The sequence below is a fragment of the Protopterus annectens genome, chromosome 9.part0 (genome assembly GCF_019279795.1).
Source record: "Protopterus annectens isolate FY-2018-M chromosome 9.part0, PAN1.0, whole genome shotgun sequence".
Lineage (NCBI taxonomy): Eukaryota > Metazoa > Chordata > Ceratodontiformes > Protopteridae > Protopterus > Protopterus annectens.
In genome coordinates, this window is record NC_056743.1 from 1,679,805,951 (window position 1) to 1,679,830,870 (window position 24,920).

Genomic DNA, 24,920 nt, shown 5'->3' on the forward strand with positions numbered 1-24,920 from the left:
CCACTACTGTAAACTGTCATTGCTGTGTATGGCTAAGTTTGAACAAAGCTGACTTTTGATCAGGGGTGGTTCTTAGTTCAGAACTGCTAGGCTGAAGCCTTCACAGGTTGTTTTTTTCCCCTCTCCCTGTGTTTTCTTCTTGGTTTTGAAGTCTTAATGTGTTTTTGTTTTGTGGCAGATAGTGACTATGGAGAGTTTGCAACAGACATGAGCAGCTATTGTGTCACAGGCTGAGGAGCTGTTCTGGGAGGTGCTTCAGATGGAGTCAGGGATGGCAGATGACCCAGGGGAATCCAGCTGGAAGAGATGACATATGGCAGCAAAGACCAGGTTGGTGGCTCAAGGGAAACAAGCATGGCAGTTGAAGGAAGTTGTCATACAGGAACTTCCAGCTGCTGAAGCGATGCAAGATGGAGCGGCAAGTAATGACATGCTGTTGGGAGGCCCATTTGGTGGGGCAGGTTGGGGTGTGTGTTAGGAATAATTGCAGGTTAATTGGAGAGGAAGGGTATCAGGGGTTGAGTGAGGTTGTAGGTACTACGGGGAGGTGCAGAGACCTAATGAGCATGGTCAGGGGAAGACAGTCTGTGGGGAAGGTAGTGTAGGGTTGTGCATGGGGAGCTTGAGGGTCATTGGAGGGAGGGCTGGGGTTGCTCTCTGATGTTGGATCGGATTTTGCCATGCAGCCAGGTGATTGGATAGCTACACACGATTTGGGGCAAGGGACAGTTTTTCTGACTCCTCTCATACAGTCCTTAGTTAAGGGGAAAATTTGAAGGGGGTGGAGTATGTGGATGTCTTTGAATTAATTCTTGCAGAAGGAGTTCAATGATTGGTGGAATCAGACACAGGTAATGAGATAGACCTTTTGGCAGCTTTAGCAGCATTGGGGAAGAGGAGAATAGGTAGGCTGTGACCCAGGACGTGGGATAATTGGGTGATAGGTTTTGTCTACTATATGACAGTTTGCATGGAGAAGGATACTTGTTTGGCTTTGCCGCCTTTGGCTTAGTTTCTTAAAATTCGGGAGGCTCAGTGTTTGCAACGAGGGACCTCTTCGTTATGGTGAAAGCAGTTGATTACTCTCTCCATTGGGATGTTAGACATCAAGATATATAGCTAGCTACTATGATAGATAGTTTTGGGGTGGTTAGCAGAGGGCAGGGAGAGAAGGGGGAGAGTACTTTGGGCCTTTGATGCAGGATGTTGTGCATGTGTAGGGTATAAATTCTTGCATGTTTATTCAAAGTGTGTAGGGAGCCATCCAGTGGTGCAATGTGGTCGGTGGAGGCAAATTTGGTGATTCTAGGTTCACTTTCAACAGATGTGGGTGTTTTCCTTTCTTCATTCCAAGGGTTTCAGACTCTCCGAGGTAGGGGGAGTTTTCAAGAGTTACAGGGAGGGGTGTCCTTTCAGTGGGGGGCAAGAAGATGGCCAGGGGGCACATTCTCCCGTTAAGGTGGAAGTGCTGCGGTGTATGCTCCAGCAATTTCTTGATTCTTCACTTAAGGAAGAAATAATTGAGGGCTTTTCTTGGGGGAGGGTTCTATTAAATCAAAGGTGGTGGGAGATGGGGTAGCCTGTAAGCATTTGTGCTCTGTACTGGGGAAGGAGGAGTATTCAAGGATTTGGTGGAGAAGGAACAACAGGCATGTAGGTTGTTGGGACCTTCTGATGAATCCCCTTTTGAGAGTTTTAAGGTCTCATTGTTGGATTTGGTTCCTAAGAAGGTGGCCGGTGACTACAGACTTACTCATCATTTGTCATACCTATAAGGGAGCTCCATTAATGACTTCATTTCATTTGGGGATGCCAAGGTCAGTTATGCATCTTTGGATCATGCTGTGAAGGTTATTTGTGGGTTTAAACATCTGTGGTTGGCAAAAGTGGATATTGAATCTACTTTTCACATTTTGCTGGTATAGGAGGAGTAATGGCCATTACTAGGCATGGTAGTTGGGACCAAATTTTACTTTGATAAGGTTATCCCAATGTGATGCTCTTGTGCTACTTTAAAGAAATTTAGCTTGGTACTTCATTGGGTTTGGCAGCAGCGAGAGGATATGCAGAGGGCAGTGCATTACTTGGATGATTACTTTATAGTAGGTGAGGGTCTGAGGGAGTGTTTGAATGTTTATGAGAGTTATTAGGGATGTGTAATGAGTTGGGAGCCCCACTGGCTAGGCAGAAGTTGGAAGATCCAGCTAAAGGCATTACATATCTTAGGATTATTGGTGGATGCTGAGCGGGGCTTGTATTGCTTGCCGGCTGATAAGATAGCCCAACTGAAGGAGAAGTTTGGGTGGGTGGTGTGCAAGGATAAGGTGCAAATTTGGGAAGTTATGGAGCTTTGGGAGCTTATGAATCTTGCATGTTGGGCAATTCATCCAGGGCATACCCTTTGTAGGTCAATGTCCTTTTTGTTTAAAGGAGGGAAGAGCAAACACCATTGGGTCAGGATTAACAAGTTGGTATAGACTGATCTGGCACTTTGGTTGTCCTTTTTGGAGGAGTTTAATGGTGTCCCTTTTCGGCAGATAGATTGGATTGGTAAAGAGGAACTACAACTCTTTATGGATGCAGCTGAGAGTATCAGAATGGGTGCATTTTTTGGGGGTGAATGGTTTGCAGCTCATTGGCTGGTGGATTTGAAGGATGAGTGGAAAAGGGATGTTGACTTTTTGGATTTAATGCCATTCTGGGTTGTATTGGTAGTTTGGCGGGCATGATTGAGGGGACAGTTGGCAATTTTTAATTCAAATTATATGGCGGTGGTGCCAGTTTTGCAAGCAAGGATGAACTGAATTGTTGTTGGTTTTATGTAAGTTGGTTTTGCAGAGTTTGTTAATACATTTTTTGTTCACAGGTGTACATGTGGCAGGGATTAGGAATGAGATTGCTGACAGTCTGTCTTAGTTTCAGTTTTCCAGGTTCCGACAGCTGCCCTGGAGGCCGAGAAAGACACAATGGTGTTGCCAGATGAGGTGTGGCATCTTGGGTTGATATAACCAGGAAAATGGAGCAACAATCTTGTGTGGCATTTACCAGTAAAGTGCATGGTAGGGTATTATATGATTTCAATAAATTTATTTTGCAGTTGCTTGAGGATGAAGTAATTTGGTTGGAGGAACTTTTGCTAAGACACTTGCCTCAGGCTTAAGGGCAGAGTAAGGATATGCAAGGTGGCTGGGTTGCATGATTTTACAAGTCCTGGATGGTGGGGTGCATATTGAGAGGATGGAGTAGAGTGGCTAGAGTGAGTATGGATATGAATTGGCCATTGACAAGACAGGTTTTAAAAGTTTTACTAAAGCATTTAGCTTTAGTGGTGGTTGAGTCAATGGATTATGTTTTGTGGGTTATTTTGTGTTTATGGGTGTAATTTGGGGCATTTCAGATGAGAGAGCTCTTAGGTTCATTAGTTTGGAGAGATGTTACGGTCTTTCCAGGGTCAGTGCACATTTGGTTGCATCGGTCTAAAATGGATCAGTTAAGTAAGGGCATGCAGTTTCATGCATGTCCATCAATTCCTGGTTGGACATGGCCCATATGTATGTTAGGCACAAATCAGCTCTGCAGGGTATGCTACTGAATAGAGCTGGAGTTTCTTTAATCTAGCTGGATAAGGCACATGTTTTGACCTATGATCCTCTTGGTGAGGTACTTTACTTCTACTTTCAGTTGCTGCATGTGCGGGTGAGATACATCCCAAATGGAGCATTATATTCAATCATGGGCCTGATGAGATACAGAGGTACAATGACCTCCTTTGATCTGGATGAGAATCCCTTCATGATGAGATGGGCTAGGTAGAAAGTCTTTCTGACCACTTTGGCAACATGGTTGTCAAAGGAGAGGTCACTATCGACTTGAGTCCCAGGTCTCTGATTACATCTTCTGTATTCAGTGGGTTATTGTGTCACGTGATAGTTTTGGGTACTTTGTTTTTCCCAAAGGGATGACTATACATTTTAGTGAGACCTTTCTGTAGGATGTGTGTGGTGAATCCACTATGGCGCCCAGTTTGCAGTCATCTGCAAACTTTGTCAGCCATAATCCTTCCATGTTTGCTTTCACATCTGAAAAATAAATGCGTTTTGAGTCTGACATGGCTCCAGCAATTTTAACCTTATGGGTTCTGTTTTTAGCCAATTTGCTACCCATCTTGTGACATATGGATTTACATTTAGGCTGCTGAGCTTGTCGATGATGCCAGAGTGTGGTATTGTGTCAAAGGCCTTAGCCAAGTCCAAATAGGCAGTGTGGACGCCTTGCCCTCATCGATGGCACTAGTGACTGTCTCAAAGTCAACCAGGTTTAAGAGGCAGGATCTGCCTTTACAAAACCGAACTGTGTGGGATCAGAGGTCTGCAGATCACCAATGTCGCCATTTATGAGTTCCATGATGATCCTTTCCATAGCCTTACAGATCAGGCTGGTCAAACTTATGGTTACCTGGGTCAGTTGAATTTCGTGGGACCACTGTTGCTGTGCCAGTGTTCAGGTACATATCCTGTAGTGAGGCTAAGATTGAATAGAGTTCTTAGGGGCGGTTTAGTTCATCTTGAGTTCATAGATGCTGTGTTTTTGCCTTGTTGAGTGCTGATTTCACCTGTGTGTCTGTGATGACAGGTAGGTTACATTCAGCAGGGATAGTTACTTCATCTTTAGGGGTGAAGGAGGGAGAAATTTGCACTGAACCTATCTGCCAGAATGTTGGCAATGTCAGTAGGGTCAGTGAATTTTTGTTATTGTGTACCAGCTCAGAGCATATCTGAGAATTTCCTCCCAAGGTTCTGACATAATTGAAGAAGGCTTTGTGATTGTCTTTGGTATCCTTGGCAATCTTTTACTCAAAGTTTGCTTTAGATGTTTTTAGAGAGGCGTAGTTTTTACTTGTGCTGATCAGAATTGGCTCTGTCCTGCAGCAGCTTCCTTCTTTGTTGTACAGTTTGTTTATAGCGAGAGGGTCTTGGTTTTAGTTGGGATTGCCTGGTCCATGCATTCCTGGAGATGTCCATAGAAGGCTTTTGTGAAGGATTCAGCATTTTGGGATGTGGTTTCCATTGACCCAGTAGGCTTAAAGGATATCATTTCCGACTTAAGGAGCTCAAAGTCAGCTTTTGAGAAGTTTTCACTGTAGTCTTTTGTTCTGGGGTGGGGGTGGGATATGTACATCCAACGTGATCAGTTTATGATCAGATCTTACTAGTGAGGGTATATCCGGTGCGGAGCATTTGGACCCCATGTTTGTGATAATCAGGTCAAGTATATTATCTCTCCTCGTAGGAGAGGTGACCAGATAGCATTTGAGTTTATGAATTCCAGGAATCTTTGGGCCAGGGTGTTAGGGCTAGAATAGTGGGAAGTCACCCAATATGATGGTGTTTGGTGTGACATTCATATCCTCCAGTGTTTTCAGGAATGCTTGATGGGATTCCTGGGATTGGGAGGGTGTTCTATAACATGCAACCAGTTGTATGGCAGTTTTACCTATGGTGAGTAAAACTTGTATGGTTTCTGATGCTTCATGAGAAAATGGACACTCCCCCTTTGTGGTTCGGCCTGGAACGGTATAGCCTGGTAGTGCTGGGTACTCTCAGGGCCTTGAACCAGGTTTCAGTTACTGCACAGACATCGATGTTCTCCATACTGAGAAGTGCTTGAGTGCCTGCATCTTGAGATTTAGACTTCTGGCGTTGAGCAGCATTACCCTTAATTTTTTATGGCGGTTGATTTGTCCTTTGAGCATTGCCTAAAAAGGCACTATGGGGTGGCAAGAGCCTTGGCCAGTATCCAGTGGTGACAGGTGCAAGCCATCCCATATCATCCCAGGCTGACAGACATTGGATCCCCTAGAATGACACCAGTGATTAAGCCAATTGTTAAAACTGATCATTTTGTCTTTGTACTGAGGCATCATTCTTGGCGAAGGCAGGATGCTGCTCAGGGTCACCAGTCGGGCTACTATAATCGGAGAGGCTCCTCAATGTCTCTTTTCATGCAGGTCATTCACACCCGCATGGACAATGACTGAATCATATTTGCTTGCTTTGGAGTGACCTGAGTGCATGTGTAATGTGGCGGATCCTAGCCCCGATAGGCAGCTCACCGTTACCCTCTCCTTATTCAGCCTGGTAAGTGGAACATCGGTGTGTCTGACTATAGAGTCACCTATTACTAATGTCTCTGGCATAGTATTTTTTAGGGGCTGTGAATGTGTGACACACCTGTTGCTTGAGGTATGTGTTGTAGGTGTTGTGTTTTGTGGGGTGTATTTCTGGGTGTCTGCTTTGGAGGCCTCTGTTGTTTGGTAAGTTTTTACAAGAGCCTCGAGTATGTCTTTGTGTTTTTATGTGTTTGGTTTGGTGGTGGTTATATGTGACTGGTTTTGCTTTGGGTGTGGGTACCATCTCTTCCTGACTGGTCTTGCCAGTCCTGTTCAGCCTCCAGTCTGGCTATATAGTTGCATCTCTCACAAGTATATGTGTTAGTAGGAAGGAGGAGAGGGTTGTCTGTGTACATGAGACAATTGTAACATTGTCTTAAGATTCCCAGATTAACCAGCTGAACAAGAGAGGATGCTAGTGGTCTACCACTCGACATACTAGAATATTTTAAGGAGTGTTGTGCCTTTAAGGGAAGTGGATACTCACAGGGTAGTGGATACCTGTAGTGCTTACTTTAGGGTAAGAGTGCTTGGTTTTATGAGTGCTTGCTAGAAGTTCCGAAAAACAAGTGCTGATATATACAGCTAGATAGACTGAATAGAGTTTCTAAGGGAAAAATTGAAGAGCAGACTGTTAAAACCTGTATAGAATAGTTTACACCTGTATAACTGCTGGGCAGGTTGCCCACGCAAAAAAGCAAGTAAAATGCCCTGAGGCGGATTTTTATACAGGGAACTTGAAAAGAGCTGGAAATGGTCCAAGGCAACCAATGAATTACAGCTCAAGTGCTGAGATCACTTCCCCAGGGACAGATAGGCTGCTCAAGGCTCCCCACTCACTGGTGAGCTCAGAAACTTCCTTCTATCCAAGTAAGGCAATGGCCAACACAGGAACTACACACAGCCCAGAATACAGCAAAGCCTGTATACTGGTCTTAATCGAGCAGCAAAGGGAGAAAACAAGGAGTATTTTTTTTGTTTTGTTTTTAGAAGAACACAGAAATGCAGTCAAACAGTAAAAACGATTAACACAGGCTAGCACACTTTAGTGAGCAGCCTCAGCAATTAAATTATCAAAAACAGTAATATTCGACCAGAGTCGACCAAAATACTACTTTTAAGTGCAGATACTTAGAATACAGCAGCAAAGCAAAAAACAGTTGTATCTTATTAAATGAAAGCCAGAGGACAATGCAGATAAAAAAAGCCAAAAGTACTTAAATCAGGAAAGTGGTCGCTTCTTTCAGTTCTCTGTAGCCAGGACCCTCTGCAGTGCGTGGAGCTCTGCTTGGGTATATATGAGGCGGATTTTATACAGGGAACTTGAAAAGAGCTGGAAATGGTCCAAGGCAACCAATGAATTACAGCTCAAGTGCTGAGATCACTTCCCCAGGGACAGATAGGCTAAGGCTCCCCACTCCCACTGGTGAGCTCAGAAACTTCCTTCTATCCAAGTAAGGCAATGGCCAACACAGGAACTACACACAGCCCAGAATACAGCAAAGCCTGTATACTGGTCTTAACTAGTCGAGCAAAGGCGGGAAAACAAGTTTTTTTTTTGTTTTTTTAGAGAAGAACACAGAAATGCAGTCAGGCAAACAGTAAAAAAAAGTTCATTCTTTGGAAAGAGGAGTGGGCTTTGTCTGGTGGGTTGGGCTGTGGAATTGATGTGGACTCATGTGGAGAGCCCTCAGGAATTGCTTTTTCAGCTGAGAGAGGATAAGTTGGTAACAGTTAATCAGTTTGTACATGTAATATGAAGGGTGTTGTGTTGCATGGGTTTTCCAGGTGAGACGTTTTCTACTCATTCTTTTTGTATTGGTAGGGCTTTGAATTTGGCAAGGGAATGCAGATCTTTTGAAGTCATCTGTAGACTGGGGTGCTGGTCTTCAAATGCCTTTTTATCTTTGTTAGCTAATGGATTCGATTGATGATTATTTTTTTCTGTCTTTCAGGAAAGGGGATTGTCATTTTGGGTCATTTGCATACATTGGGCAGAAAAGAGGGCTGCTGTTGGGATGGATGGAAAGGATTTGGCTTCAAGTTGGTTGGGCAGGGCAATTAGTTGGCATGGGATTAGAGGTCATAGGAGGATTCAGTTTATGGATTATATTGAAGTGATAAGGTCATGGATCGGGTTGTCATGAATATTGGTGATACATTTGGATGGTAATGGTTTGAGGATAATTCCTAAGAACTACTTGGTGGATAGGATAAGGGAGGATCTGGTTATGTTATATCCAGGCATATGCATTGCATGGTCAGAGATAGTACCATGTTTGTGTTGGAGGAATGCTGTTAATTTTAAGGCTTTGGAGCATGCACAGAGGTTTATTAACTATAGACCGGCATGGCAGTTGGGGGCATTGGGTATGTATATGATAGACCATAGGGATTTTGATGAAGGGGTCCCAGTTTGATTTAGATCTGATGGGGTACACTTGAATGAATTTGATTTAGATTTGTTTAATTAACATTTATGTTTATTTTTAGAAGGTTTGGTGAAAGTTCTTTTGTAGGAGAGGGACAACAGCTTGTGGTCAGGCTGGAGGGTGGAGAAGAGTGGCAGGCTTGTTCCTCTTCTGTTCTCTGTCATGATGTTGGGTGTTTATACAATAATTCTGGGGATAAAAGTGAGTGGTTGGATGCTGCTTAATTGATAAAATAAGTGAGTGGAGGTATGGACCCTGCTTATTTGGGAAGGGTGAGTGGGGTACGCTGCTCTGATGTATGTTATAAGGATTTTACATGTTGTGGTTACAAAGTTATTTGAGCTGCAATTAATATTTGAAATGATGTAATAAAGTTATGTTGAATTAATAAAGATCATCAAATGTCAGTTGCTATCATGTATATTATTGAAGGGGATCAGGACAATACTGTTTGTACAACATACATTCAATTTTCATGTGTTACAGGCTGTCACTGTGTTTAGGATTAAACATTATTACCATTGTTTTGTGTTGTATTTCTTAAACTGATTTGGGATTAGCCAATAGCTATGTTGCCTGGCTCAGTTGTTTGCCATATGGCTTTTTATATTTTCCATGATATTGTCATCTCACTTTGTCTTCATTATGATAATGTTAATTGGTGATTGTGCATATGACACATTACACAAACACAGACACATGAAATACATTTAACATTCATACACAAATATAAATGTTCAGGGCAGACATGCAAGGGAAAAACATAAATACTGATAATTTGTCAGACAGTCAGCTGAAACATTTACTGAGGCATGCATCAATATTAAACAGTGCATGTCCCAATACTACTGTTATGGTGTCGTTTTCCCAGGATTGTTTTGTAAAGTAGAGTCATGTGAATGTTGCATGAGGCAGTGTCATGGCATGTGTCACTTCAAATTTCAGGATAGATAAGTGTGCTGACTTTGCATATGTTTGTCATGCTTAATGCTGGCCGATAAATAACTGTTCAGGTCATGTCATGATTTCTACTGGGAAGTTCTGATATGCATGCCACAGGATGACCTTAGGTAAGCTACCCACATTGTATGATGGATACAGTGTCCCTGATATGTTCAGATATTGGAAAATGTCCATAAGTATAGACAATGGGACATAGTGAAGGTGTTGTGTGCATGAAGAGCCATCTACTAGCAACAAAATTGTTAATTATAATTGTGCTACATAATAAAGTTTAGGTCATTTCATCTGAGAGTTTGCTTAAATGAGCCCTGCAATGTATGGTAATGCACCTTTACTTTCATATTCTCTTATGCAGAACTGACATATCAGTGGGATGTTTTGGATGGCACAGTGGTGCAGCAGTTAACATTGTTGCCTCACAACAAGAGGTTCTCTGGTTCAATTCTTGGTGGGGTTGCCTTCTGTGTGGAGTCTGCATGTCCTCCCTACATTTGTATGGGTTTCTTTGGGTGCTCTGGTTTCCTTCCAGGGTACAAAGACATGTGTCTGAAGCTTTTCTCCCCGAGCCTCTGCTGAAAATTGGCTCATTCCATGTTGGACTTTCCTAGTAACCAAATGTTGCTTAATGTCTGTTAGACTGCAGGTGTACACACTAGTTTGAGTTTGATGTCAGCTCTGATTTTCACAGGAATATGAAGCCTGTCATTGTTATGATTTTGATTACTGATATAAGTCACATGTGGTGCATGCTTAACTAATGCAAGGTTTTATAATGACTCTTTTCTGCAGGTTTATTGTGTCACAGTGGCTATGTTATGCAGGTACGTAGCATCAGGTATGCATATGTAATTTCTGTCCTGTGTTGTGATTCACCTTGACAGAGCATGAGATCCATGGACAATCACCCATCAGACATAAGTGAAAAGTGCATGCCAGGCCACTGCCAGGGTCCTCCGAAGACAATGACCAAGACAGAGATGAAAATGACAGTGAGGAAGCTGGGCCTCCATATGTCATCATCCCTGCTACACCCTAGAGGAGATCTCATCAGGAACTATAGGAAGATGATTATCAGGAATAGAGCCAAGAGGTGGTAACCAATGTGCTTTGCGCACAGATGAGGGACATGATGGGGATTTTTTTTCAGGATATGATACAGACTATGCATGACTTATTCAGAGAGATAGCCAGAGAGATCATTCATGATGTGCATCCCCATCAGGGTGGTCCCTCAGATCTGTACGTATTGTCTGCATGATCCGCTTGTGTAATACTGCCACCATCATGTTTGCCATATCATTGATAGGGCTGTATATGCACCCGTGTGCATGCATACTATTTTGCTGCCATGCTTATGTGTTACAGGTCCAAACATGCAATGCAGATATCATGAGGCATTTACTATTATGTTTCAAGTTGTACCTGACACACATTACCGCATTAGACTTTCCTTCAACATTCAGTAGTAGTAATTGAGTATCAGCAGTTAGCATGCAGCTACTGCTGCAAAAATTCGACTGTAAACATGTGTGCTACTGAAAGATACTCACAGACAGCATACTGCCCATATTCCGCTATTATCACAGTGGTTTGCTTATGATTTGTGTATTGCCATGTCATGCATGTGCAACAGAAGGACTTGACCTTGCACCTGTGTTTTGCATGACAGTTCTCATGCCGTCCCACTTGCATAATGGCACTGTATGTGGCATGTGTTGGCAATGCTGGTGCCCTGTTGGGTCCTATAAATGTATTTTTACAGATATGGGCAATCCTCCATAACTGAATGTATAGACCACCAATATAACGTTCATGTAAACACCATGGAAATGATAATTTATTCAGTAACAGTATAGTATCCACATCCACTCGTTATTCACATAAATTCACACCTTTCGGCAAATGGTGTACATATTCAATGATTTATGTACATGCATCTACACATATTCCAACCCACAGGGAAACACCCATTGTACCCTTGAAATATGAGCAGTCACTGACTTCATGTTAATGTGTTGTTATATTGCTCTTAAAGAAATAAAAATGAGGCTTATTCCCACAAAAAAAAAAAAAAAAAAATAGCCATGCTCCTCTGACTGTCCTTCAGTTTTTCCTTTTTCAACATTCCTGTTGTGTAGCCCTCTTCTTCACCCATAACCCACATATGTTTATCTTTCTCCCTATTTCCTTAGGTGTGTGTGCATTACCTGTGTTCTCCACACATGTACTGCATCCATTGTTAGCTAAAGGTAGCTCTGGCTATATGACTATGTTGCCCTTTGCCTTTATGAATTTTTTTTTTTATTACACTTGTTATGGATTCCTTCAGAATCTATAAATGATAGCTAGTATATTTTAATAACAATATAGTTACATAGGCATTTCTTAGTTATCTGTAATATTACTGAAGAGATTTTGTTATAGATAAGTATTTGCGAATGTCAGGTGCTTAAACTGTGATATTTGTTCTGTAACATTGTTAAAATGTATCATGCTTGGTCAGTAATTTTTCATGACTTACAGAGCAGCGATGATTGATATACAGTGTGCCGTTACTACTGAGAAACTCTGTTATGAACCAACATATTCTAATTCACTGTGGCATATTTACATTTTACATGCTTCTCCATGACTTTTTCACTGATATCAGCATATTGTACCAGATTTTGTGAACTTTAAAGATCAGGCCTGTTTTAGATTATCATTTGGTTGGCTTCAACTTGGTTTCTTAGGAATTCATATGCTATACCCCACATTCCACATTTTATCTGTGTGTGTGTGTGTGTGTGTGTGTGTGTGTGTGTGTGTGTGTGTGTGTGTGTGTGTGTGTGTGTGTGTGTGTGTGTATATATATATATATATATATATATATATATATACATATATATATATATATATATATATATATATATATACATATATAAGGGTCTACTTCAGTAGACCGAAATTCCATTTAATCAAATCATACTTAACTGAGATGACAACACAGAAACCTTATTTCAACAAATTTAGGAAAGGAAGTAGTTGGCCAACATTAAAAAACAAACACACTGAAGCATGTCAAACTCCTACACCCCCAACTAAATATACCAACTCTGAGATTGCACTATAGTAAGGAAAAGGGCAAATTTCCTCATCTTGGCTAATCGCCTCCTTTCCTGGATTAAAATTCAAGTGATGTGAAGGTTCATTTAAATGTAGTAGACCCATATATATGTATATATATATATATATATATATATATATATATATATATATATATATATATATATATATATATATATATATATATATATATAGATGTGTGTGTGTGTGTGTGTGTGTGTGTGTGTGTGTGTGTGTGTGTGTGTGCGCAAGTGTGTGTATTATATTTTCTAGTTTATACTGAATAATTTATATCTTTAAATTTCTTTATCTTTTTAAAATCTTTCTAAAATCAGTTTGGACATTGCTGTGTTACTATCACAAAGATGGATTTTAGAATTGTATGACATATCCACCATTCCTGATGCTTTTAAGTATACTTCAGTAAAGAATTAAGAAAAATAATTCATAAATATTACTTATGTGTCATGAACATTTTTGTGTATATTTAAAAAAGAAATGCATGTGCCAGAAATTTGATAAGTAATAGTTTATGTGTGGAATTTTTTGCGTTTGAGACCATCACCTTATACAGTTTGCACACTCTATCCTATTCAAGAAAATAATCCAAAATTGCTAAAACATATGCAAAACCATCATGAGTGTACAGAATTTGCAAAAATAATCAACTGGACTTCTCTTGAATTACTCTATAAGCACAGTACACCTGCTTTCCATTTCTTAATCAACTTTCTGATACTGTTCCTGATTTCTTTTGTTTTTAAACAATAAATTATAGGACTGACCAATGGAGGGAAAATATTCTGGACAACAGCAGCCAAACTACGTACTTGTTCAGAAAATTCTGGCATGGAATATGAAATTAAGACAAAGGCTATAACCAAGTAGAAGACACTTATGACAAGAAGATGGCTGGCACAGGTAGAAAATGCTTTCTTCCGACCCTCAGCAGAATTAATTCTAAACACAGCAGCAATGATCTTTACATAAGAACATGCAATAAGAAACAGTTCGGCTAAGACAATAATTATGGACACTATTTGATCATACATAATCTGTAATGACATTTCGGCACAAGCCAACAATATAATAGACACATAATCACAACAAAAATATTCAATTCTGTTTGGTCCACAGAAAGGTGCAGTGAGTACAAGGTATATATGGGGCACTGTTCTCACACTACCTATTGTCCAGCAAAATGCAGATAACATGAAGGCATGCTTGGTGGTCATGGCAGTAGGATAAAGCAATGGGTTGCATATGGCCTGGTAACGATCATAAGCCATGGCCACCAACATTAAACTTTCTGTTCCTAAAAAGCAGAGGTACAAAGCCATCTGTGTAATGCACGGACCAAAAGCTATAGAGCTGTCCTCTGTTATTAAATAGTACATCTCTGGGATGGTAACTGAAGGGATAAGAAGGTCGAGGAAGGCCACATTACAAATAAACAGGTACATTGGTGAGTGTAGGGCATGGTCAAATGTTATTACAATAATAAAAATGATATTTTCTGTAAACGTAAGAGCATATATTAACAGCAGAGTCGCAAACAAAATAGTCTGTGATTTCACTTCCTGGAGTCGAGGAATTCCTGCAATAATAAAATTTGTGACAGAAGAGGCAGTGAGATTCCATTCTTCCATGATATCAGAAGATGTCATTCCCTAAAAGTAAAAAAAAAAAAAAGAGAAGAAAATAGTTAATAAAAACTCCAGCCACTTGTTAACTGATATTGTTGAACTATTGCTCTGAATTTAATAATACTCTCTGGACAATAATGTGCACCATCAATATAAATAAATTCTGTACAGCATATAATCTCATTCATAGCTGTGTGGAATAACAAAGACTCCTGTCAATAAAATGGCTTAGAGGACCTTATGTTGGCCATAGTAAGTATTTTTTTATCATCTGCTGCTAAAAGATTTTCTAGGAGTTGTATAACTTAGCTTTAGGATTCTACCGCAGATGAGTCTATATTAAAATTGCGAAAGCTTACTTTCGCGAATACAAAGTAATGAACACATAAATGTCAAAATCTAAAAACAGCGAAGGATGAAAACAGCGAAAATGACACCATTGAACGTATTCCCGAAAGCAACAGCACCATACAGGTAAGGCAAACCTAATGGAACAAATCTAAGACAAAACAGTTTTTAAAACATTTTTGCAGAGGGGCACACCCCCCTGCACCCATCACACCCCCCTTCTTAAATATACCAACTCTGAGACCGCACTACAGTGGGGAAAATGATTTATTTCCTCATTCCCACGAACACCCTGCTGGCCAAAAAAAGGACGTTCGACATTTCGAATTTGCTTTTTTCGCTCTTCGCTATTTGAAGACTTTGACATTTATGTGTCAGTGAATGTGGATTTGTGAAAGTAAGCTATCGCGATTCTAATATAGACCCCCCCACAAACCACAGCATAACATGGCCTGGCCTGGCATAGCACAATGTAGCACATTTTATGGAATCAGTTGAGATTATGCAGCACAGTATACCATATCATGTGATCACATAGCATGGAACGGATTGGTATGGCATAGTGCAACAGAGCTTTGCATGACATGGTATCAGCTTGTCTGGCACAGCATAGCATGTCATAGAATGTGATGACATGGCCTGGTCCACTGTGATATAGCAGGTCATAAAAGAACATGGAATGTCATGTCATAGCCAAGCATAGAATAGAACGACACAAGATATTCTGACATGAGACAGCATAGATTAGTTTGCATGGGGCCTAATGCTTAAGATATTTGCCTTATAAACACAAGGTGCAAGGTTTGAAACTCACAAGGGATAATTGGTTAGGCTTAAAATGGCTCACAAGGGCAGTTAGCCTAGTATGAACCTATGGTATACCTTGACATTTCATACAATTTGATTACATGCAGCAACAGTATAGTACAGGATGATATGGTTAAAAATGGTATCAGATATTGTAGCATAACATGGCACATCATAGCATGTTATATGCTATTTATTAGATGTAATTTTATTTTAAAATTGTTGACTGGGTTAGAACACTAATTCCAATATACTTCAGTCTCAGCCTGGGAATACAAACAATTACATGCAACATACATACAAGCAGAAAAATGCAAAGAACATTATATACAATTCATTCTATAGAAGTATAGTAAACATGTAGGCAAAACCGGGGAACAATAGCAGCAGTTAGGTCATTCAGAAGAATATTTTTTAAACATGAAGCAGAGAACTATGTTTTATAGACAGAGAGAAGGAAGAAGTCATGTTATCTAACTGGAGAGAGAGACAGACAGATAGATAGACAGAGAGAGAGCAATTGCATCAAGCTTGTGATTAAAGGTGAGCTTTTAGATGTGATAAGAATGTTGGGTATCAAGTGTTCTTTCAGACAGACTGTGAGAGATCCCACCCCCTCAGAGTTTGGGTCCATGAAGAGAAGGTATGGTTTGTGCACTGGAATATATTGTGGGGTATATGAAATACAGGATCTGAGTGGTTTAGATTTCTCAGGTTATAGGATGGTGCCTACCTGTGTAATTTTGATATAAGATGATAAAAAGACCCATTATAAATAAGATCTGATATATGTGAGGAAAGCAGGAAATCAGCCTGCTGTGCAGCAGGAAGCCAATTTACTTTTTCTAAGGACTTGTAGTGATATTTATTTCTTGGGAAGTAAGTCTTGGGAGGGTTAAGTCCTGAACCTGCAGAGAGCATTAGCAAAGGTTTGAATGGTGGCTGCATTTTGCTTAGATGCAGTTGCAATGATAGGGAGACTACATTCAAGCTGAACTTTTAAAATACCTTTTCCTTTGGTATTTTTGGTGGCTCTACAAAGAAATGAGAATTTCTTTAAGTCAAGAATAATAGAGTTGGGGCGTGGCCAAGATGAGCACAGAGTAGCAGCTTTTCTTATCAGCTCTGCCTTTACAGAACTTGACTGACAGGAAATATTGATATAAACTTCCCTAATAATAGTTTTTTTTTATTTTAATTAATTCTTTAAAATATATATTAGGGTAGTATATAAAAAATTTCAAGTAGATTTTAATTTTTCCTGTCAAAGTTACACTTGGAAGTACTACAGTAAAAGAACAGGATGAGCTTCACTAAATCTTCTCATCAAGAGACAACTATCAAAAAAGAACTACAGTCATTACTAACTCCTATTCAGGAACTAAGTGTCAAAATAGACAAAATGGATATAAAAACTGACAGTTTCAAAGAAAAGTGTTCTCACCAAATGGACATTCTACATGAAGATTTATTGCAACAGAGGAAACAGATTTCAGGAATGGAAACTGCATTAAGTGATATGGATAACAGAATTCAGGGGAGTGAACATAATGCTGAGTTCCTGTTAAAGCAAAATTCTCTTCTTCAGACAAAGGTTGATGACCTTGAGAACAGGTCCCGTAGGAATAATGTGTGAACTTTTGGCTTACTGGATAACATAGAGGGAAAAAAAATATGAACAAATGTTTATCTTCCTGGTTGCCTGAAGTACTTGAACAGCCGGAGGCTCTTTCATATGGTATTGAAAGAGCCCATAGATCAATGGTGACATCTAAAAACACCAAGAGTAATTATACTAAACCTGTTATTGTAAAGTTCCTATCAGTCCATGAGCAAAATCCCCAATCAAACTGAAGGACAATATTATACGCTTTGATAATGACTATTCTTCTTCAGTATTATCAAAAAGGAAAATTTTCTTGCCTTTAGTCAGAGAACTAAAAAAGAATAAAATAAAAAAACATTTGCTTTTTCCTGCAACACTGAAAATATTTTATCAAGATGGTTTTAAAATTTTTGACGACCTAGACAATGCAATAACTTATATAAAATCTAATAACATACTGGAAAAAGTAGATGAAATGGAGTGGGACAGTCCTAGTCTTAAAAGAAATGCTGAGAACAACACTTGGAAATCATTTGACCCTAAAAAAAAAAAATCAAAAGATGAATCATAACAAGTACATATTTGCACTTGATTCACTCAATTGGGGAAATGAAACCGGACATCCAGATGAGCTTTTGGTATTATATTTAATATAATGTAAATTGGTTAACTAAATAGTTGTCTATTTTGTTTTGTAGAATAGTCATTTGTTGAGATTTTTTTTCTCATTTGTACTATTTGTTTAAGATTAATTATCTTAATGTTTATTTGTTTGATTCCCATGGATGCAGTGATTCTCCTGTCTTGGATATCTATGCTTCCGGATGTCTTGTAGTGGTGCTTATCATTAGGTGGCGTATTTGTTTATCTTGATTTTGGTTCCTATAGTGGTTGGAAAACTTTTATTTAGTTAAAATTGCTGTATTTGTATTTTAGTTGATTTATGGTTAATTGTTTGATAAAGGAATCTTATATGATGGCCTGATGTATAGTTGCAGAATTGCTGTGCTAGTGATGGTACTTCTGACCCGGGATGTGAGTGGCAGTGTGGCTGAAGTAATGGTAAGGCTTTGTTGTCGTTTCTGAGTTGTTGGTGTGTTTATTTGGAGGCTCTGGTTTGGTGCTCTAGCACTGTAGAGACATGTGTGGTGTTGTTTGTGTTAATTGTATGTTTTGGTGCCTGTGTGCTTTGGTCGGAGATTAACCAGAGAGTCTGGTTGATAGGGTGGTGAAGCTTTGCTTGATAGCTGCCATTGCTTCATGTTGTGTATGCAAGGTTTTTTTTTTTTTTCATCTCGCTTGGTATAGAGGGAGTCTCGAGACATTGCCTTATATGTAGTTAAGTAATGTTTTGCTTAGTATTTCCCGCCAGAACTTTGAAAGCTTTATCTTCATGATGAGCTTGAGACTGTGGTATCCATCGTGGCTGGAAAGCTTGGAGCTTTCTTAAAACGTCATCATGAAGGCGTCGGAAGTAAATTGATCTTCTGATCCTCACCGGGAAGCTACTGAATTGAATTTGTTTCCTCATACAGCATACGGAAAGAAGATATAACTAGATTACTACTTTCAACTTATTGTAAGACATTATATGCAATAATCTCTTAAATAAATAGGGATTATACTACGCATTTAGCCTAAATACTTTTTCTGATCATCATAGGTATTCGTGAGCCTTATGTATTTATATACGAATAGTATTCTCATAAAATATTTGCTTTATGTATGACAAGCGTGCTGATATCTTGATGAGAAATACTAGTTGTGATTTGTGTATTTTTGGAAGATTTAATAATGCTACAAGCTGTTTATATACATGTGTTACATGTACATTTTTTATAACTATTGACTTGCTGAGAAAATATTCATGAAGCATTTATCAAAATGTTAAATGTGTAGATGTATATAATAGGTTATCTCAGTTATTTTATGAATGCATTTGTGTAATAGGCTGATAGGGATGTACCACATAGGCAGCAATACTATTGCAAGGACAGGTGCATTAAAAATATTTAGATCTGTTTATCATTAGAAAATGTGAAATTTTCATCCTTTGTTTTGTTAATGAAATAGCTTTTCAAAATTCAAAGATAGTATAAGCTATAATTGAATAATAAAAAGCTCATTATATTTAAATAAGGATTTTATATAGTATACAGGAGCTATTTAAGCACCTTGCTTCTTTGAACTAATATGACCTTTTCACTAGTTTTCAGTATGGTGATGGACCCTTTGAGGTAACTCAAATTAATGCAATGAATGGAAGATCAGACTTTTAAGATTTATTAGTCACTCTTCTATGAGAGACTGCACCGGCGTGTTTGGTTATAAGAAAACTAGCAGGATGTTGTTGGTTTTACTTCTTGATGTGTAATCACTATATTTGGTTTCTGGCAAAGAAATGTAGTGTTCATTTCTTTCAGAACAATCAGTATGTTAGTTGATTGTTAGTAAAATCACTTTTATTAGCATCTTATTTATTAGCTGCCAATGTTAGTGGTTATTGAAGGCCCTTAGGTGATTCATTTACAACTATGTTCCATTTAGCTGATCACCTATGTCAGTACTATATATCAACCTTCAGCCTTTATTAGCCATATTTCAGTAATAAAAGAATGCCATAGTCTCTTTTTAAGGTTCTTATGAAATGTGATTACTTTAAAACAGAAGAGTGAACTAATAGATCATAGTAGTTCTTAATGACCTACTAACCAATGTAGGACAATTATGTACTTTATTCCTAAGATGCAGCTGTCATCAATTTATTAATTGACACAACATTATATCTATATATTTGGTTCATACAAAAAATTGTTTATGTTATTGATGAGAAGCCTTATTTTTATAGTTATGACTATAGACATTTAGGCAGGTGCTGACTGGATGCTGCTTTTGATTGGTGGTCGATTCGAGTGACTGATGTCATTTGAGTTAGGAGTTTTAGACTCCAGAGGGGTTCAGGTTGGTTATTTTGTTTCATATTTATGTTATAAATATTTTCTAATAACTTTTCAGACGTTCATATGTTATGTAGTAGGAAACAACCTTAATTTTAAGAATATATACTCTTATACTATGTTTGTTCTAATGATCATAATAGTATTCCTATTAGATATATTCTTGCCTATTTCTTAGATCAGTATATTTATATTTACATCATTTCATTTTCAATGACTACACTAAAAGGTATATCAGTTAACATTAATGGTTTAAATAACCCTAATAAAAGGAGGAATTTAACTAGATATCTTAAGTTATATAAATCCCAGTTAGTATTTTTACAAGAAGCTCACTTAATAACAGAGGATATATTCAGATGTGAATCTAAAACATATAAGATTTTAGTAAGTTCTGAACATACTAAGAAAAAGTGAGGAGTAGCTATCCTATGGAACGGCATAATGCCTTTTCCTAAAATAATAGATACATATAAGGATAATAAAGGAATGTTTTGTGCAGTCACCATAGAAATATACAGTAACATTTTCACATTGATCAACATATATTGGATCCCAGGAATAGGGATAAACACAGTGAAACAACATGTAGATCAAATTGTACTATTCTCTAAAGGGAACATTATTTTGGCAGGAGATTTCAATTGTATTCTAGATTACAAAGACTCTAGTACTAATGGGAAGAGAAGAATATCTACATCATCTAAATTATTAATAGACTTTTCAGATACTTATTTTTTGAAAGATATAAATTATTTTGCAGATACTACTTTGTTTTACACCTTTTTTTCTCATAGACATAACTCATACTTGAGGATAGATAGAGTTTTTATTTCTAATAATTTAACAGATTCCTTAAACAAATCAGCAGTGATTTCATGTCCTTTATCAGATCATAATTCTATAATTTTTGAAGTGGTAGTCAATCCAAATTTTAATATTCATATAAAAAGCTTATATCACAAAATTAAAAGATTTTAATGATTTCATTTCTACAGAAGTACAGATTTTTTTTAGAACTTAACAGTACTAATGACATATCAGAAATTTACATATGGGATGCCCTAAAAGCTTATCTATATGGTAGGATATTGAATTGGTACAACAAAAAAAAGAAAGCTTGGGATAAAGAGCTGCAAGATATGCAATGTAAATTAGACACTTTAAAACTTAGTAATATGGGTGATAAAGATATATCAGATAAAAGAAAAGAAATAAATATGTTAAATAATACATATCAAAAAATATTAAAACATAAAACTATGATCAATATAGAAAAATTAAAGTTTATAAATGTCTCTTCTAACCCTAAATCCTTAAAAATTCTTGCTAATAAAATGAAAAGATTAAATAGATTTAATCATATTAATGAAATATTCTCCCCTAAAAAAGGAAAAATTGTATCAGAAATTCATAATATATTAACTGAATTTAGAGATTTTTTTATAAACATCAACCAAATAACTACTGAAATTAACTCTAAAGAGGAAATAAAAATATTTATTAATAAATACACTAAAACAAGACTTTCAGAGGAACAAGGGATTTCTATTGATAAACAAATATCTTTCAAAGAACTTCAAACTCACATTACCAAATTAAAGCAAAATAAAGCACCAAGTAATGATGGCATCATTCCTGAAATTTATAAATTACTACCTATAAATGCTCTAAAATTGCTTTATAAAGTATTTAATCCTGTTCAGGACAAAAACATAATTCCATCTTCTTGGAAATACACTTTTATTTCTCCTATTTTAAAATCTAACAAAGATCCCTCTAAGTGTACCTCCTATAGACCCATCTCCCTATTAAACACTGATTACAAATTATTTATGTCCATTTATGCAGAAAGGCTTAAAACACTTTTATCCAAATTAGTTGATAGTGATCAAACGGGGTTTATAATAAAGAGAACTTCATATGATAACATTAAAAGAATATTAACTTTAATTGATTCGGTGAAAAATCTTAAAACAAATTTAACCCTAGTTAGTTTAGATATAAATTGTGCTTTTGACTCAGTTACATGGGACTATCTGTTCACTCTATTAAATGAATTAAATTTCTCCAATAATTTTATCAATCTTATCACTCTGTTATATGAAGGTAGCCAAGCTTATGTTAAAATTGGTACTAGTATATCTCAAAATATACCAATAGTAAAAGGTACTAAGCAAGGGTGTCCTTTATCGCCTCTTTTATTTTCATTAGTTATGGAACCATAGGCAAATTTAATAAGACATGATACAGATATTGAAGGATACAAATTAAACCCCACTATATCATCTACAATACAAATGTTTGCAGATGACATATTGATTACTCTTGGGAGTAGAAGGGAATCTATACAAAACCTTTTTAAAAACATGGAATATTTTCAAAAAAATTCTGGCCTTACTTTTAGTAATAAGAAAACACAAATTCTTTTAACAGGTTCAAAAAAATACAATATACCTGATGAATATAATGAATATATAGCTCAGTATCAACAAATAGCATATTTAGGTATAATTATTACTAACAATATTAAAGATACCATTCAAATAAATTATAATAAAAGTCTATTACAGATAGAAAATTTAATAAATAAATGGAACAAATTACCCTTTTCTATGGATGATAAACTTTTAATAATAAAGATGATCCTTCTCCACAAAATCTTATATATAATTAAATCTTTATCTATACCTCCTTATTACCAAATAATTAAAAAATTTAATTCAATGATTCAGAATTTTTTGTGGTTACCAAATAAGTCAAGGATTGCATTAACATACCATATGTATAATTGGAATAATGGAGGTATAGCCTTATCAAATTTAGAAATGTATTCAATTTCATCAGTATTCAATACAATCTCTCATCTCATCGATGTGGAATACACTGCTAAGTGGAAAGAGTTTATAGAGGTATTGTCACAAAATACCAAAGATATAAACAGTTCATATAAGCTAAATATAATTAATAATCCATTTATTTGGGGGTTAAAAGTTTATATTTCTGAATTTTCTTCTCTGAGTTTTAACTCTAAGTATATCGTTTTTCTTTTAAAATCATTTAAAAATGTTATATTTAAATATACTATATATAAGGATTGGCTTTTTTTACTCTTCCCTATAGCCTACACACACAGATCTATTTTCTCTTCAGATTATACAAAAATGTCTATATTTCAGCAAAAGCATTTAACATGTTGGCACCAAATGATGATAAATAATGAGATAAAATCCAATAGTTTACTCTTGGAAGAGTATAAACTTGATTCTTGTTTATGGTTAGAGCTTCAAGAAGCTAGACAATATGTATTAAATAAATTGGATTCTATGTCTCCTATAATTAGGAAAAAAAATTCCCAAGCTAATACATTATATGGTTTTTATCAGTTTTGCATAAATGTTCTGCTAATAACAAGTTATCAAACATTTATAGGGCAATTAAATGTGATTTAGATACACATTCAGATAATTATTGGAAATATGTTTCTTTAGTTAATAATAATCCCCCTTCTGAGAAAGACAAATTGAATATTTTACAATTAGCAAGTATGACTACTTCTTTAAAATGGAAATTATTCACATGGAGATTTTTAAATAGATCATTTATCACTCCTCATAATATAAGTATATTTTCTAAAAAGAACATAACATGTTGGAGATGTAATATTGAGTTGAATGCTGACTGGTCTCATATGTTTTATAATTGCATATATTTAAGAAAATTTTGGGATGATATCAATAATTTGTTGCAAACAATTTTTACTGATAATTTTTTTATATCTAAATCACTTGTTTTATTTAATACTCCTGTTCCTGATTGTGTAAAAGAAAATAAGTACCCTTTGGTTTGGTCTATACTATCTATAACTAGAAAAAACAATCACTAAGAATTGGAAATCTAGTACAGCACCTACATTTTTGGAATTTAAAAAATATACTCCTTGATACGTAGTGGTGCTGCGGTAGCATTGTCACCTCACAGCAAGACATTGTCCTGTTCAGTTATCAGCTAGAGCGTCTTCTGTGTGGAGGCATGCGTGAATGGGCGTGCCTTCATTGAAGGTTGTGTGTCAGGGCTGGTAACTCGGCACGTAAAAATCCACTACCAAACATTAGCAGACCGGAGTTCCGCTGTGGCGACCCCTAACCGAGATAAGCCGAAAGACACAACAACTCCTTGAAACGTGTAAATTGGAAATGTTAACTATTAAACCTAGATCATCTAGAAATACTACATTATATAATTCATGGAATATCATCTATGAACTTCTAGAAAAATAGTTTATTAATTTATGTAAACAGATGATTTTTATTAATCCTACAGCTACATTAAGAATTTTTTTTTTGCATGATGAACGGCTTTGTACATAGTTTAGTTACATTGGTTTATATATTAGAAGGTTTGTTTTTTTATTTTCTTGTTTTTTTAACTTTAAAGAAAAATGTTATAATTTCATGGAAATATTTGTTCATTTTAATAATTATTTAATAAATTTCTTTGAAAAAAAAAAAAAAAGAATAACAGAGTTGATTTTCTTGTAAGTGATTTCCTGATGGTGATGAAAGTTTAAACATGAGTCCATCCAAATTCCTAAATATTTAATTATGGAAAACATTCAATTGATGATAGAATTTTAGGATTCTGGAAGTAGCTGACATTTCTTTACCTAGTTCCAAAGAGCATTATTTCAGTTTTATCTGAATGAAATACCACTTAAGTGACATCTGTTTATCATTCATCCATTGTGCGAGGGAGTAAAAGTCTCCCTGTAGCCCGAGTACAAGAGAAGGGAGAGAATGGCTGGATGAAAATAAAACCAGATCTTTGGGGAAGGTCAGATGAATCCATTGGGAGTTTGTTAATGGAGACTGAAAAAAAAGAATAGGG

General features: G+C 36.8%; 1 protein-coding gene across 1 annotated transcript; it reads right to left on the bottom strand.

Annotated features, from left to right (window-relative positions):
* Positions 1 to 13,358: 13,358 nt before the first annotated feature.
* Positions 13,359 to 14,336, bottom strand: LOC122810747 (olfactory receptor 6N1-like). The gene has a single exon (XM_044082308.1). The coding sequence runs from the start codon at positions 14,334 to 14,336 to the stop codon at positions 13,359 to 13,361; it is 978 nt and encodes a 325-aa protein (XP_043938243.1).
* Positions 14,337 to 24,920: the final 10,584 nt, after the last annotated feature.

Bases quoted from the DNA above. Each gene is read 5' to 3' on its own strand.
- LOC122810747 (XM_044082308.1), bottom strand. From the start codon at position 14,336: ATGACATCTTCTGATATCATGGAAGAATGGAATCTCACTGCCTCTTCT.